Below are 16555 nucleotides of genomic sequence, written 5' to 3'. Positions count from 1 at the left end.
ATATACAGTATATATTTTTTTTTTTTACGATGAATGAGTCACTAGAGGTGGACAACTGCAAGGATGCTACTGTTAGGCACTGGTTATGTTAGCATAAAATGGACTAAGCCTAAACTGAAACAAAACTGGGAATCAGAATACAGGGTGAGAGAGCAAACACTGGTATTCAATGGCACTGAGGATTGTGTTGCAAGACTGTGAAAGACAGGGATAATTTACTGCACCTTGAGGTGCTCAAGGTCTGGTCTCTCCTGGTTTACCACCTGGGCCAGGAGCTGGTCCTCCAGTCCATCTCTGGTAACTGTAAAATTGATGAGAGTGGTCTGGGCTTGGATCTCTGGCTTGTAGTGAGGATTGGCCAGCTTAGTGTGGAGGATCAGTCTGAAGCCTGGGTGGAAGTAACACTCCTTATCCCCGACCTTTATACAACTGTGAGAGAGTGAAAAGGAAAAGTGGCAAGGGTAGAGCGCGGGAAAGAAAAGACAGATGGCTGTTTTGTGTGTAAACGTTCTTACTCATGCACTCATGTGTCAGTGTGTTACCTGCCCTTCTTGATTGTGTGTCGTCCCAGCAGAGGGTCAATAACAGGGTCAAAGGTCTCCTCTAGGTTCTCGATGAGGACGGTGTCCCCCGCCACTACAGCCTGCTCTATCACGTCTACATAACTGAAATAATATTTACACAGAGGCAACAGTAGCAAACAACTGTTGATAGAAGCAGGTGTGTATTATGGTAGAATGCTGCTAACCCATTCTGTCGCTACACCACAGTAAAAGCTTTCCCATAGTGGACAGTGGATGTTTTTAGTGTGTACAATCATGTGACAGATATAGCAGCACTTCAGTTATCGTGGAGGTCCACATCAAAAGTGTTTACCATCACATGAGGATGGTAACTTTGGAATGAGAAGACACTCACCCTCTCTGTCCTAGACTGACAACCTTGAGGCTGCTACCGTAACGACTCTTGATCCACTTGATGCCCTGCAGCTGGGGGTCAATGAGGAGAGGCCAGCGCTCACCTGAAGCAATACACACACATGGAGCATTGCTAGTAGTGTAGAATAGCACTGCAGTGACTGTGAGAAGGGCACTATCATGTTGATGTGTAATATACTCACAGTTAATGAGAATTGTTGCATTCTGAGTGGACATTTTGTCTCCTGGTAAGCCTTCATTGTTCCATTGGGCTATTGTTGCATCATCAGTCAGCACTGACACCGGATCTGAGCCCTCTGTCATGGGGATAGGGATCTGATGGTAATATGATATGGAGAAAAATATGATTGGAAGGAGGGCAGCATGGTGGTGCAGTGATTAGCACTGTCATTCACAGCAAGAAGGTTCTGAGTTTGAGCCCGGGTTGACCCGTGGCCTGTCTGTGTGGAGTCTGCATGTTCTCCCTGTGCCTGCATGGGTTCTCTCCGGGTACTCCGGCTTCCTCCCACAGTCCAAAGATGTTCAGCTTAGGTTGATTGGCGACTCTAAATTATCCAGTGAGTGTGTGGTTGTTTGTCTCTAAGTGTCAGCCTTGTGACAGACTGGTAACCTGTCCAGGATGGATCTTGCCCAGTGTCAGCTGGGATTAGTTTTAAGATAAGAGAGACACCAAACACTGCCATTTTGGGTGGTCAACTGTCCCAGTCTTTACTTTGAAAGTAAAAGGAAGGCTCTAACATTATGACTGTTCACTTGCAGGTCAAACTGAACAGGTGATGCATTGCCTCTGTTTGTTTATGCTCAGGGGATTCACTTTGCCAAAATGACTGCGAGAAGCTTTATTCATTACGAGTGTCGAGAGAATCTCTGTTGCTCCCTCAAATGTAAATTGAAATTACTGTTGTGCAAATCAAATATTCTTTTTACACTCACAATTCTGTCCTCCCTCATATTCAAATCTAATTCTGCTCTTACAAATCTGTCCCTGCACACTCTTAAATGATGGAGAAGTACTCAAATGTGGTTTGCACTTTCTCAAACCTTCTGTCACACCCATTGACTTTCTTTGTAGTATAGTGTTATTTAAGATTGTGACCTTCTGGCTGTGCAGAAATGGCATCCAGAGGTTGTCCAGCAGCTCCCTCCTGTACTTCTTGGAGAAGGAACCAGCATAAGAGACGAAGGCCGCGGTGAGGAGGACGTCCCCACTCAGAGTTTTCTCCTGTTCATGATACTGAGCCACAGAGTGGGCCCAGCGCACATTCTCACTCTATAAAACACACACAGGCAGACAAGTACACACACTGTCAATAGACAAATATACATGAGAAAGAATGGGTACTTTATTGGTATAGCATACTGGTCTGATAAACAATTCAAATTATTTCCTATTTGATTGCTGCTGTGCCCACCTCTAGTCCTTTGACCAGCCGATTGGCTAGCTCTATTGTCTTGGTGGTGCAATTGACCTCTTCTTGAAAGCGCAGTTTCTCAGACGTGGCTGTCTCAAATGCTGTTGTCAGAGTTTCCAGGTTACCGTCCAGCTCCTGAAAGAGAGATAGAGGCTGAAAGTATAACGACTTGTGGGATTTAATCAGGAAAAAAATATTAATAAAAAATGTTTAGAAATTATTATGACTCAATGCTGTAAGTACCTAAATAAACAAATATGATAAAGCAAAATCAGAACTGTTTAAAAATCACAAATTAACCTATGGCTAAATTGCATACAGGGAGACAAATACAATAAGTCTGTCTAGCTAACAAAACACCTTGTAAACAATCAGAATTGTACAGAAACTGCTACAGGACTTGTACTATTGCACAATAGTTGTACTATAAAGTCACTGCCAGCAACAGTGCTCATCAATTTGGCAGCAAAAGGTGGTCTTTCTTGTCTAACAGTAAATATTACACTCTGCAGTTAATGTATATCTACAAATGTGAAGAAAGAGAGAAAATAGAAAGGAATGAAGTTTTAAATACACTTACAGTCAGTTTCTTCCTGATGACCTCTAGTTTCTCAGCAGCCTCAGCCAGATCAGCGTTGGCCTGAGATAGACGTGTCCTCTTCATCTCGACCTCACAGAATACCTGGAGACACAACACACATATGCACACACACCCAAACAGAGACAGTGAGGTCTGGCCCACATTTTGATGACTCCACTAAAATATACTAAGCTACTTTTAAAAGTGTGTTTATAGTTTAATTAGTAAAATATCACTTATTTCTTTGAGGCCTGTAGATAAAAGTACTGACGCTATGAGCTTTGCACTTAACGCACACGTTGTGACAAACCGATTAGAACACACACATACATGTATAAAATTATGAGCATTATAATATAAACTAGCTTTGCGGTTGTACGTCTCCGTCAACCCGTTCAAATTCACGGGTATGGGACAGAAGTGAGGTCACTGACCTTTGACCATCAAAATTTAATCAGTTCCTCTTTGAGTCCATGTGGACACATGCCAGATTTTAAGAAATTCCCTCAAGGTGTTCCTGAGATATCACATTCACAAGAATGGGCTGTACGGACGTACAACCCAAAAACGAATATCGCTGGTATGGAAGCACAAAAACAAAGAGTTATACTTACAAAAATCTATCCAAGGCAGCACAAAGGTTGAGTAAGAAAGAATTAGTCTACAAACAACAGGAACATCAACAGAACCTTAAGCTGAGATGACAGTAAACGTGTGTGACAGCTAGTGTACATGTGGATACCTCGTGGAAGTGTATGATGTTGATCACCCAGGCACAAAGCCCTGCAGCAGCTGAAGATTTCTGCCGAACAAACTCGGGGTTGAACTCTGGGTCACTGAGGTACTCGTCTCTCACACACTTCACTGTGGCCTCGGGGATGTGCTCTTTGTCAAAGTTCACCAGAGCCTGCAGGAAGTCGTCCACCTGGACGTGTGAGAGTGTGGAATACATAAAATGGTGTCACATCATAATCTCCAAACATAATACTTTAGCAGGCTTTTTGATTCTGTATCATGAGCAAGAATGGAGAAGTATAATAAAATAAACCTGCACATCCACACACTATCTAAATTAACTGTTTTCTACAATTTTTTATATAACTTTCTTTAACTTAGAAAGTGCCTTGATGAGATTACAAATCTTTTTACAAGGGCATCATGGACAAGATAGGAGCAGCACATAGAACACAAAATACAGAGATTATTAAACCTAACACATACTAGTGGATAAAAGGAGTACTCACTGATCACCAAAACAGATAATACACACCATTTCATTTTAAATGTGAAACAATGTTACATCAGCAGTTTAGGGAACTTCCTTGTGATGGACTTTTGGTTTTGTGGTAGCAAGTCATTAATCTAACCCCTAATTGCCACCGGATCTGGCTGTGTTGCGTTCCATCTGTGATGCGATCGCCGGAGCTGATCTCTGCCAGTCTAGTCAATGATTCTGTTCCCACCGGGAACATTTCGATGCATTTTGTCTCCGCTCCGTCCCACATGCAGCTCTCTGGTCCACTTCGCTAAAGATACGCATCGAGTCTATTTTTGACAGATGCCGCATCTGACAAAGTTTAACCCACCAATCACATAGCGCTTTCCCCCTGTGTGAAACATAGATAGGCTATGAAATGATTAGGATCAATGTACTGTTAACAACTGAAACATAACCATAAAGATCTGATCAGTGTTTCATAATGACTCAACTGTAACCATTAAATTAAATTTAACTTTTAACTGTAGTCTCTGTCTATAGGCTACAGACAACAAAGTAGGAAATAAGAACACACAATTATCAGACAAAAAAGAAACAGAGCCTAACTACAAAGCCTACTTACTGTAGAAGCTAAACACAAAGAACATCCTCCTATATGATAAATCCAGCCCTGGTAGGAGTTGAAGCCACACAGATCAAATCCAGGTAGCAGATGGAACGCAATGCAGCTGTATTGGGTGGAACTATAGGACCACTGTACTGGAGTCAAATTCCTTGTGTGTTCAACACACTTAGCAAATAGAGGATTCTGAAACATTACAAAGTGTCACTGCAAATTGTCACCTTGCTCATAACCATCTTGGAGGCCTTCCAGCTGCGATCTTTGGGGATTCGGCCTTGGGGAGCCAGCAGCACCAGAACAGCTGCTGAGACATTGGTGACAATAGCTGGAGGGCTGGGGAACGTTCTCAGCTCAGTCAGGTTCAGCTGGATGACACACACACACACACACACACACACACACACACACACACACATTTTTTGGGGGGGCTGGGATGGAGCTAGCCTTGTAGCATGTTTTTATTTGTATGCACAGCTAGTGATGGACATGTATAAAATAAACTGAATGAAATAAAACAAAATAAATCAATTGTGGTGAAAGGATTCAGGCCACTGTATTTATGTGTGCACAAGTTTTATTTTTTACCCTGTTTAGTGTATTGAGAGCTGCATTGGCTGCCTGAAGGGCAGGTTCAGCCTTGGCCAGGTCTTCTTCAGTGTCTTGCTGCTGTTTGGTCACTGTAGCTTGGATTGCTTCCACCTGAATGATTGAAAACAGGACAAAGATGTGACGTGATCTGTGTGCTTGACTAGAGGTTGTTACACATGTGTTTTAAAATGCATAAAGCTAATTAACCAGAGAAATCAACTTTTCTCTTTAATTAAAAAAGTACATTAATAGGGCAATTGTTCATATTTCACTGTCAACTGAACAAGTGGCATAAAATAATCTCAAACATGCAGTAATTTTGAAGATCTTGCAGAACATGCAGCCCTTGACCAACACACACTCATACCCTTTGCTCCTCAGCATCAGCCACAGCCCTCTCCTGGTTCAGCTTGTCTGTCTGTTGTCCGATCTTAGCAATGAGAGCTTCGATGTCTGTGTTCCTCTGCCACAGCTCCACCTCCTGCACAGCTAGCTTGGCTTTCAGATCTTCAACCTGAAAAAATAAGACGGACAAGAAAGTTTGAGAGTATATTGAGTAAATGATCAGAAAAATTGGATAAATAACATTTATATGCATTCAAAAAGTATAGTCCATATTATGTGACCTGTGATGCAGTAGTCTGCAGTTTCTGTAGGCCATTCTCTAATCTTTCCATTTTCTGGATGAGCTCTGTGCGCTTTTTCCGTAGTAGATTGCCATAGAGCTTCATAAACTCCAGGAAACTCTTTGGAGTGGTGTAGTTGAAGTGCTTCTCATTTTGCTGGTACTTGATACTCACCTGGATGGTGTAGTTAAACAAGGGACCAAGGGATGATGTCAGAAAGGATATCAGGTGTGGTTATTGTGCTCAGTGTGTTGTAGTAACTCACCTCATTGACACTAGTGTGGGTGTACGAGATGAACTCACTGATAGACGCCCTCACATTTGGCTTTGGAAGATAAACATAAACTCAGATTTATGGAATTATTATTATTGGCAGCCACCAGTTAGAGTAACCACATTTATCTTAATAAATGTTATTGCACTGACAAATTTAGTTATACTTCACTTGTGCCATACAATTACAACTTCCAAGTACTACAAGATTTCACATATGTAAAATAAAGTCATAATGAACACTAGCTAAATGTGCTGTTACCTCCAGTCCTGGTATCTTCTCTATGAATGAAGAGCTGACAGACTGCAGGGCAAGCTGTGGCCAGGGGTGGAACCAGTTAATGGCTGTACAATTCACCAGAGCTGGAAACTTCCGTGCACGTGTCCGCAATGTGAACCCAACAGGGGAGAAACACAAGACCACCTGGATAACAGAGGGGGTAGCGGAAGGTCATGAGATGAAGAGTGAGATGGAGACAGCGGGAGAAAAAAATATTTTAGAATCATTGATGTGGTAAAATGTATTGTATTACACTTTGATACCATCTCTTACATGGTTTACTATGACATAATACATGCTGCTTCAGACCTTGAGCTGTCTTCGTATCCTCTCAATGAAGAAGCTCCAGCAGTTGTCTCTAGTATCTGCGAGTCCTAATGCTCTGAGCTCCATACGGATGGATCCCACAATCATATCCACCTCTTCGTCGTTAAACAGGTCTGGAATATCCCCTAAATAACACAAACAATGTAAACTCAGAGTATGCATTTTTTCCAATTTATATAATTCCACAGCTTCTCTTTCATGGGCTATTGATGCCATTTAAAACCATTTGAGCTTAGTTATATTACTCACCAACTTTATGTAGTAGGCTACTGATAATAATTACAAACTCATAAAGACCACAGTTTAGTATATTTTTTTTCATTAGACAGAACATGTAAAATAAATTATGTATTTTGTATAGATTTTTGCATCACACAATTGAGTGATAGATTTTTAGATGTGTTGTTTCCCCAGCCACTCTGTCCCTATTCTATGTACAATGCACCTTCTCTGCTCTATGAAATTAAATTTGGAGAGTCTTTGACACTATAAATTCAGATAAAAACTCTCTGATATTCCCCAGGTGAAAGTATTTAGAGCTGAAAACAGTAGCTAGCCCGTCCTAGGACAGTGTAGCCAAACCTGAGGCCAACATATCGTTGATTAGCACCAAGAAACGTTCATCTGGGATCTGGGCATCTGTATGAAGGAACACTGTCCCAATGTTCTTCACCCCCACCTTTATGTACAGTGCTGATAAATCACTCTGGAAATAGGGGGTTGCAGAAAAGGGACAACAAATACAAATAGCATCAAAGTAAGAATAAATGTGAATAAAAAGAGGAAAATTAAAAAACAACACTGCAATTATATCAAGGAGTGGAATGACATTTTGCATCAACTGTGCCTGCACGTGCAAAAGCATGTTTACCTTAAGGTCATTTATGCCATAGCCTTTGCGCAAAGTGATCTGGAAAACTTCCAGCGTGCTGAGGAAGGCAGCCAACCGACAGAGGCTCTGCTTCCCGCTGCCGCCTACCCCAACCAGTAGGGCATTACCGTAGGGGGCCTCCAGGATACGATTGATACGACACCTGAACACAAACACCAGAATCAACAGTGTGTACACTATATGGTCTGTGGTTTTACATCATGTGCTCATCTGTGTAAATCCACCCTTATACATATTAGGAGATGGTATCTGTATGTATGTCTTACACATGTTGGATAGCTTCCTCAAACAGTACCAGGTCCATGACAGCATGCAGTTCATTATAATGCTCCAGAGCCTCAGCCAGTGTCTTCTGGAGTTTCTCCCAGTCTGACACCTAACAAGAATGAAAAATAAACAAACTTGGCTTTCCTGAGTAAGGACAGAAGTGTCCAAGTCAGTATGTGTGTATGTGCCAACTTCCTGATACAGAATGAAATTAAGTTCTTATCAAGTTGAGTTGATTAAATTCCAATACAAACCTGAGATAAAAGCTAAAGGCAATTAGTTAGTCAATGACAGTGCATTCATCCTCATTTATCTCCTGACAGATTAGACAGGACAGAAGAATGTGCCATAATTCACCCAGTAAACTGAATAAAGTCCAAAACAATTAAACTCACCTAATTTTATTACCTCAGTTAATAAAGAATTAATGGATGCCTGACAGGAGCAACATGGTGTCCAGACCAGAACAGCTCCAACTAGCTTGTGTGAATGAATGTGTGTACCTGGTGATAGCGAGGCTCTCCCACTCCATGGGCAAAGTGACAGTACACCAAAGGCTGGTGGATAAAGATGGATTCATCTATTCCCTGGAGAAAATTGGCAGAAACAGAGACTTAAAACCAAGAAACTACTGAACATGGCACAGTTGAAACACCCTTCAATGGCTAGAAATTATACAGTATCACATATTGTCTACAGATTGCCTAAAAACACCATTTGTGTTTCACACATTATTGCAGCTGCCAGAGGGTGGAGCTGTGCTGGATGTAAACACGTCGTCCAGCAGTTTAAACATATAAGGTTATTATGTTCCTTGTTTCTTACCTCAAAATATCTTTTTCCAGTGTCCAGAAGGATTTTGTTGAAGAGTTCCACATCTTTTTCTTCCATCAGTTTGTCAGAGTACACCCTGGAGCTCTCATGGAGCCACAGGTGAACCAGGTCCATTGGGTAACGAATACACTCTGGCAGGGCAAACAAAATACCCTACACACGAGGTCACAAACAGTAAATAAGCATGTGATGAGATTACAGTACAGACACACAATATTGAGGTTTATTTCCAATATTATTATCCCTACCAAACAGGGAAATGTAGTTTGATAGCGGGGGTGAGCATGTGAGGAATAACTGGTTCTAGCATATCCTTTCAGATTTATTCAGATTACTTTATTTATTCAGATTTACTGGGATTCTAATTAAAGAAGTTCACACAGCAACTATCTGATTTAGTGCAGTGCTGTGTAGTGTTTTGTGTGTATTCTGAATGACAATGTGTGTCTTACCTGGAAGATGTTGGCGAGATCTCGCAGGTTGAAGATGTAGTGGAAGCGAATTGCTGTAGGGAGAAAGTTCTGACTGACTTTCTGATGCAGACAAATAGCTGCCTGGATGAGCAGAACCAAAAGATGGATAGATGTCGGAATAGTTGGATAAATATTGGCAATGACAAACAGATGAGCAAATAAATGGCAGACCAATCTGGTTTTACTTTAGACAAATGCTACAATAATACCATAAATGTACCTGTATGAGGGTTCCAACTGAGCGAGAAACGCCGTAGCTGAATCCTCCCTGGAGGAAGTGAGCTGACAAAATGCTGGAGAAGATGGTGGCTAATGCGTCAGCATTAGGAAAATGTACCGCAAACACTGAAAAATGTCTCTGGAATAGAGACAGCATAATTTAAGAATTTGGTTTACCATCAGGAGACTTAACCAATATTACTTTCTGAACTGTCTCTGAAGTTCGACTTTCAGTGAGTTGATTTCATGTTTTTATTGGTAATTTTTAAAGATATTTAAGGAAAATAACATTTTTTCACTTTTGTTTTTTGCTTGTTTATCATTTTTATGCATAAACGGCATCTCATTTTACTGTTGATTTTGTTTGTACAGTACTAACAATAAAATGTTAATCATGTAAAGGTTATGAAAGTCATGGTGACACAAAGTACTCTCAGTAGAAATGTTGATAACAGTATTTTGTAAATGCAGTATGTACTGTAGATGCCTATGTGCATCCATATCTATACCTGTAGTCTGGGGTTGATAGAGAAGCTTCCAGATGCTGGGTTCATACAGGTGATATACTGGCAGTTATATATTTCTTTCAAAACCAGTCGTTGTCTGTCATACCTAAAAAAGGTTCAGTTTAGATTCAACCTAACCATGAAATTCTGTATAACCTGTATTCAATGAACAGTATGTATTGACATGCAGTATATAACTGTTCATTTAGTGTCTGTGTCCGCAGTGTGTCTGTCTTACCAGTGGTTGTAGTCAAGGTGCTGGCGTATGAGGGTGTGTGGCTGCACGGTCCCATAAACATCCACCTCAGGCATGTTGAGGTCATCTATGAAGTAAATGAGTCTCTTAGTGGTAGGGGGAGCAAATTTACGACCAGCTTTCTTCTCCAGGGGTTTCTCCAGAACACCTGAGATCCATGTGCAATAATGCATGAGAGTTCATGAAAATCACAAGAAATACTGACTTAACACAGACCATGTGTGAACACAGAAGAGTGATTCTGAAGCGTGCCAAGAGAAAAGATTTAAAAAATACAAGGATAAATCAATTTCAAAGTTCAACGAGTCAGAATAAAAGGATTTGTATTATGAGTACTGTGTAATTTAATCCCTATGAATGGGCAAATGCAGTGAGGCACTACTAGATGCATTATACTGTAACACAGTATATTCACAATTTAATTATTATTTTATTATTTTATCACAATTTTATTTGTAGCCTGGCTTTTTACATTCACACAGTGTATTCAGTAATATATAAAAAACCTTGTAGAATGGCACAGACTTCTGAAAAAAACAAACAAACAAACAAACTTTCTATGTTTTCTACTTGGACACTACCACCCTGTCCTTCCTCAGAAATAGTTTAGTAGGCACTACAGCAACTGGCATAATAGCAGTGACACCCGGGACATCATTGATAGTCAATGACATAACTTCTCTGCACTTGCACACTATCACACAACAAGTAAAAAGTCTTTGGAGAACCTAGATTAATTTTTGCACTAGAAACCAATGACTCAAAAATACTGGTTGACATTCATGTGATCCTTACGCTGCAGCATGGCTGACGTAGTGTAGTAGTTGAAGGGCACTTTGGCCACCACAAAATCCTCCTTCAGCTTGGTGACTTTATCAGACACCAGAATGGTCTTGCCCACTCCTGCGTTGCCCACCAACATTATAGGCTTGCCTCTCTGGAGCAGCAGGTCTATGAAGTAGGTCAGACAGGTGGTTTCTGGGGTGTGGACCAACGCTGCCTGAAGCAGACATCACATGATCTGACTGAGTGCGTGAATTAATATGCAGTAGCCCCATGCTTGTCGTGGACAATCGCAGACGTCACTGGTACACACCTGTAAAGGTACGTCGGGCTCCAATTCAAATGGCACCATCTTCTCACTCCAGGATGTAAACTTTTTGGTCTCAGAGTCTATAAAATAGTCAAAGACAGTGCCCTGGGATGGAAACTTCACTGCTCTCATTTCTTTAGTCCACCAGCGGCTGAATTCAGCACGGTAGTCATTAAGCTGCACCAAGTTTTAAGAAAACACAAGTTCATAATTAGATATCATAATCTGAATTGTCTTCTTATCCTATAATTTAAAATAAGGCAATTAAGAGTTAGCTCTTCAAGTAAACATTTAGCCACCACACGCACATGATCCTGGAAGAGAGCGCCTCCAAAGGCCCAGATGCAGGCAAAGACAAAGTAGAGCTCATAAAGTTCTCGGGGAGAGTCAGCTGGAGTGTTGTCCTCAGTCAGGAGGCAGTCCAACAAAGAACACAGAGTCTGATTGAACAAAACATAAAAATGCCACATCTGATTAGACAACACATATTAACACATCATGCAAGAAGAAAACATAGAATCTGGTTGAGTAACACTGAGAAGACAGGATGTAAAGATATGCTGATTAAGATTCTCTGGACTGAGATACAAAATAAACATGCATGGTCTCACCTGTACCATGCTGTTTTCTGGCATGGGAGTGATGGTTTTCAGGTTGCAGCGGACCTGCTCCAGACAGTACGGTACATACTTATCAAACAGAATGGTGAGGTTGGCTCTTTCTGACTGGGCCTGTCGGGTGTCTATCCAACTCGTCACATAACTGACAATGCAGTAGAGACAGCACGCCAACCAAAATACAATTTCAGAAAAGTGAATAAACAGAAGTCCAGAATTTTAACTGTGCATTATGTGTGTGTGAGACTGTTTGTGTCTTACGAGCTCCAGCCAAGGTCCTGTGGGTTAACAAAGAGAATTCCTGCTCTAGACACGGTAGCCGGCGTAGCAGCCTTCAGATGAGAGATCTCAAAGAGTAGACGCATGGAGGAGGACAAGCTAATCCTCTCATTACTGGCAAGAGTCAGAACCTAAACAGAGGAGAGCAAATATTAGGTTTGCTGGAGCTTTTTCATTTGTTCAAATACCTACAGCAGCTGCAAAATGCAAAGTGGCTGGAACTGATAAACAGTTGGCTCTACTGTCACTGACTGTACTCGGTTTTGAGTCACAACTTATGGCTGTACCATTTAGATTTATCCTAATTACATTAATCCAGTTCTTATCCTATTCTATTCTATTTTCATTCTACTTTATTCTATTTTAGCTCCTGAATGTTATGGCACCCAATACTAGGTGAGAGAGAAACGGTATTTCGATTTTCTGTATGTCCTGCACATATAGTGAATTGATAATAAAATCCTTAAAACTTGAACCTCAAATTTTTGCCTGGGCTTTGGGTTGTTTGATTTAAAAATTAAGAAATATTCAAACTCTTGAAGAAAGTACATAATTCAACATTCAAACAATGCAAACAGAAGATAATATCAGGTAACAAAGATGTTCACTGACCTTGTTGTCATCCATAACTGTGTTCAGTGACTCAATCCACATAGGGTCAATATCTCCATCCAGAACAATCCATTTGGGTCCATCATGGCTCAGTGAGGTCAGCTCTCTCATGGTAGATGAGAAGAGACCTAAAGTAAAGGAGAGTAAAGCATGCAGCAGACAGCAGGAGTATTTTCTTTAGGTTGTTCTGGTACCAGACAATCACTGAGGCTAAAATGTCACATACAAACATGGCTAAAAACATCAGTACCCTTACACTGGTACCCTGTCTATAATGTATTAAAGCAAAGTCATGTAATAGATTCATAGTCAAGTTATTCCATATCAAAACTATTCAAACGAGCGCTACCTCTGAACCACACAAAGTTCTTTCACAAATTCTAATTAATTCTGAAAAGAAACTTTGGAATAAATTATAGTTGTGGCACCAAAATAACTCCTTGTTGGCACAAACCAACATCTGGAGGCAACCTTGGTTACCTTGATCATTTATTGCTTATTAGGTTTCTTGTATAATTCTCACCATCTTTCCACTCTCTGGTAGCAGGGTGCAGGTATCCAAACAATTCATCTGTGGTCACAGCTTTAGGGTTGATATCGCTCCATACAGGCTTCATCTTCATGTTTGCATAGGTTCTATGGAGAGTCCTCAGGATCTGTTAAACATACACAAAGCTATGGAACACTATGCACCGTGTAGCAAAGAGGAGTCACTCTGAAAAGCCAGTTTTGACCCATCGTCAGTGTGGCGTACAGGAAACCATCACCCTCTACTGTGGAGAGTCATCAATTGGCAGATGACCTGAATGTCTTTTACTGCAGGTTCAAGAAGTAGAGCTCCACACCCCTCACCCACAACCAACAGCTACTTCCACAATGGTCATCTCTGTTCCCCCACAACCAACAGCTACTTCCACAATGATCATCTCTGTTAAATTCCTCAAGTTCACAGACAACACAATGGTCATCAGTCTCATCTGAGATGGTGATGGGTCTGCGTACAGATGGGAGGTTGCGTGGGGTGTAAAAACCTGGAGCTGAACACGTTCAAAACAGTGGAGATGACAGAGGACTTTGGGTCACTGAACACCAAAAAAAACCAGACAAGGACAGTGTCTTCCCCTGGGCCGTCACTCTGATGAACACTTAACCCATGTTCATATTATAACAAGATACAATAAACTCATATAATCACTGTACACACCCAGCAGCTCTTTTTTAATTCTATATATGTTCACATATTTATCAATAGATTGTTTTTTGTCTCCTTTTTTAATCTGCTATTTTGTTGTTATTCTATTTTATTAGGTGCACATCGAGGGCCACTTCAACTGGACTCAAATTCAGCTGAAATGAAACTCTTCCCTGGATTTACATTAGCTGTGGGTGACAGCAGGTGGGCAGTGTCACCTGAAAACTGCTGGGACATCTTTTATATATAAGGTATCAAAATCTAGAAAGAGCTCCATAATTAATAGTATGGTTTCAAACTAAATTGTATGTTGTTCTATGTAAGGACAACAGATATAAACCCCTCTTAAAACATACTGTATGTGCAAATACTACTTTGTATGTGGTTTCTTGGATAGAGTATTAATAAAAGAGTTAACCTGGCTCTTTCCAGTTCCTGGTCCGCCAACTACAAACACAGAGTGCCTGACAGCCAGCAGCTCCTCCAGCTGGGTCACCTGTTGACACAAAACAGTGCATCATACCTGATTTCTAATCATATACAGTAAGCATTATTAACTTTATATTCACATTTCTTTCTGACAAACCACAGACCTCATATACAAACGTCTGTTTTGATTGATGTTCCCAAAGAGTTTGATATATCCTCCTAAGTCAAAACTTGCAATTCAGAACTATAATTCCCAAGTATAAATAAAAAGATTGATGAACTATGTTTTACTCATAACAGTTATATATTTATACACATACATTGTACTGTAATCTTAAGATTGCTTTTTTCTTTCTAACATAATATTAAAATAAGACACCTTAAGTATGAAGTTCTCCTCAGGCTGCAGGCGCAGTTCACTGACTGACTGGCGAACAGCTTTCTCCAGCTCAGGGTCTCTCTTTCTGGGCACGTCCAGTTGAGGAAACAGATCACTGATCAGCCCAAGGAATATGGGCACATCATTGGTCACTATCTTAGGTAGGTTGAAATCTCTCAGCGCTCGCATCAGCACCTGGGGAGGAAATGCACTTATAAACGCAAATGTGTGCTGACTACAAGTCATATGACTGTGTACAATTGTTCCTGTATGTACTATATGTGAGAAGATGTAACAGACCTGCTCCTCAGGTCTGCTATGCTCCTGTCTCTTTAGAGATCCTGCCACAACCAGGACTGATTTGATGGCCCTTAAACCCCAATCATAATGATCCTGACGGATAAAGGGAATAAACTTAGTACAATAATATAACATTTTACATTCAACTGTTGGTGTCATGTATTTTAGTAGTAGAGGATACTTGATATACTGTAAGTCTAGCAAGTCTTTATTCATTGTGCAACCACAAGGATTCGAGCGAAGAGAACTGAATTCAAAAGAATATGATTGCATTCAGCATCACCTGCTAGATTTATTCACATACCGAAAATTCACCATATCATACACAAACGAGTTGATTAAAGTTGAATATAAATAGGAAGGAAGTAATGATTAATCACAGTCTTGTCATCAAGTCTGATGAATGAGAAAACCACATTTCAAATTAAGGAAAAGACATCATAGCACCACTTCTGCATTTCTTTGCGCTGCAATAAAAGCAGAGACCCAGATTTCTAAAAATACAGGCACATTGTACATGTAAATGGATATACTGTAGTTCTAAACCTAGCTTGAAGCACAAATCACCGTCAGTCTCTGTAAAGACAGTGTGAACCTAATTCAACTAGAGACCTGTGCTCACATGGTAATCTAAATGAGCATCCCATATCTTTCCATGAGCTTTTTAAATAGTATATGTTCATCTTAAAATAGCACAAGGGATAGTTATAGTACATTGTGAGGCTTGACAAGATGGTTTTATGTTCATACCTGTTTGGAAAGCAGCTCTTTACAAAGAGTATAGAGGCTGATGAACTTGCGTGCCAGCAGACGAGCATCTATGAATCCTTCTGCCACCAACATGATCTCACAGATCAGCTCAAAGTCAGGGATCACCATAGCGCAGGGCCTGAACAGTCAGCAAATCAGATATTAATTAGTTACCTTCAAAACTCAACTCTCGCATTTCACATCTCCTCATTCTCTCTGTTTATACTAGACCTGAAGAGAGCCTTGAGGTTCTCCGGGAGCTCAGCCCTGCCGGCATAACCGGGGTTCAAGGTGATGAAGATTCCTACTGTTGGCTTCAGCTCAATCTCTTCTCCCAGGAAATGGAATCTATATAAGCACAGTTCAAATTACAGGTTGCTAGATGGGTGTGTAGAGAAAGTAGACTGCATTAGTAAAGAAAAACATGAGAAGCTCCAGCTACCTTTGCTTCCTGTTGCGCACAGCATCCTGTATAGTCTTGACCTGCACAGCTACCACAGACAACACTTCCACTGACATCCTGTTAAACTCATCGAAGCAGCCCCAAACACCTGTCTGAGCCAGGCCCTTATAAATGTTGCCTATGGACTGG

At 40.8% G+C, this 16555-nt stretch overlaps 1 protein-coding gene across 1 annotated transcript in view; it reads right to left on the bottom strand.

Moving 5' to 3' along the window:
- The window catches only part of LOC109969251 (dynein heavy chain 11, axonemal-like), a 42078-nt gene that overhangs the window by 8582 nt on the left and 16941 nt on the right, over window positions 1-16555 (bottom strand). The window contains 38 exon segments of the mRNA XM_020615977.1: window positions 225-429; window positions 543-665; window positions 919-1021; window positions 1121-1253; window positions 2035-2208; window positions 2351-2485; window positions 2931-3032; window positions 3545-3550; window positions 3673-3855; window positions 4993-5136; window positions 5357-5470; window positions 5727-5873; window positions 5986-6159; window positions 6251-6310; window positions 6521-6682; window positions 6848-6990; window positions 7448-7571; window positions 7737-7899; window positions 8024-8133; window positions 8528-8611; window positions 8850-9011; window positions 9311-9412; window positions 9552-9689; window positions 10060-10162; window positions 10295-10460; window positions 11108-11312; window positions 11409-11582; window positions 11714-11845; window positions 12017-12167; window positions 12284-12432; window positions 12914-13041; window positions 13437-13569; window positions 14524-14601; window positions 14914-15108; window positions 15214-15306; window positions 15964-16102; window positions 16195-16311; window positions 16406-16551. Of these exon segments, the coding sequence (XP_020471633.1) occupies window positions 225-429; window positions 543-665; window positions 919-1021; window positions 1121-1253; window positions 2035-2208; window positions 2351-2485; window positions 2931-3032; window positions 3545-3550; window positions 3673-3855; window positions 4993-5136; window positions 5357-5470; window positions 5727-5873; window positions 5986-6159; window positions 6251-6310; window positions 6521-6682; window positions 6848-6990; window positions 7448-7571; window positions 7737-7899; window positions 8024-8133; window positions 8528-8611; window positions 8850-9011; window positions 9311-9412; window positions 9552-9689; window positions 10060-10162; window positions 10295-10460; window positions 11108-11312; window positions 11409-11582; window positions 11714-11845; window positions 12017-12167; window positions 12284-12432; window positions 12914-13041; window positions 13437-13569; window positions 14524-14601; window positions 14914-15108; window positions 15214-15306; window positions 15964-16102; window positions 16195-16311; window positions 16406-16551 (5100 nt within the window).

Source organism: Monopterus albus, unplaced genomic scaffold, assembly GCF_001952655.1.
Source record: "Monopterus albus unplaced genomic scaffold, M_albus_1.0 scaffold172.1, whole genome shotgun sequence".
Taxonomy (NCBI): Eukaryota; Metazoa; Chordata; class Actinopteri; order Synbranchiformes; family Synbranchidae; genus Monopterus; species Monopterus albus.
Note: the sequence above shows the minus strand (reverse complement) of the source record. Positions and strands in the feature narration are given on the sequence as shown.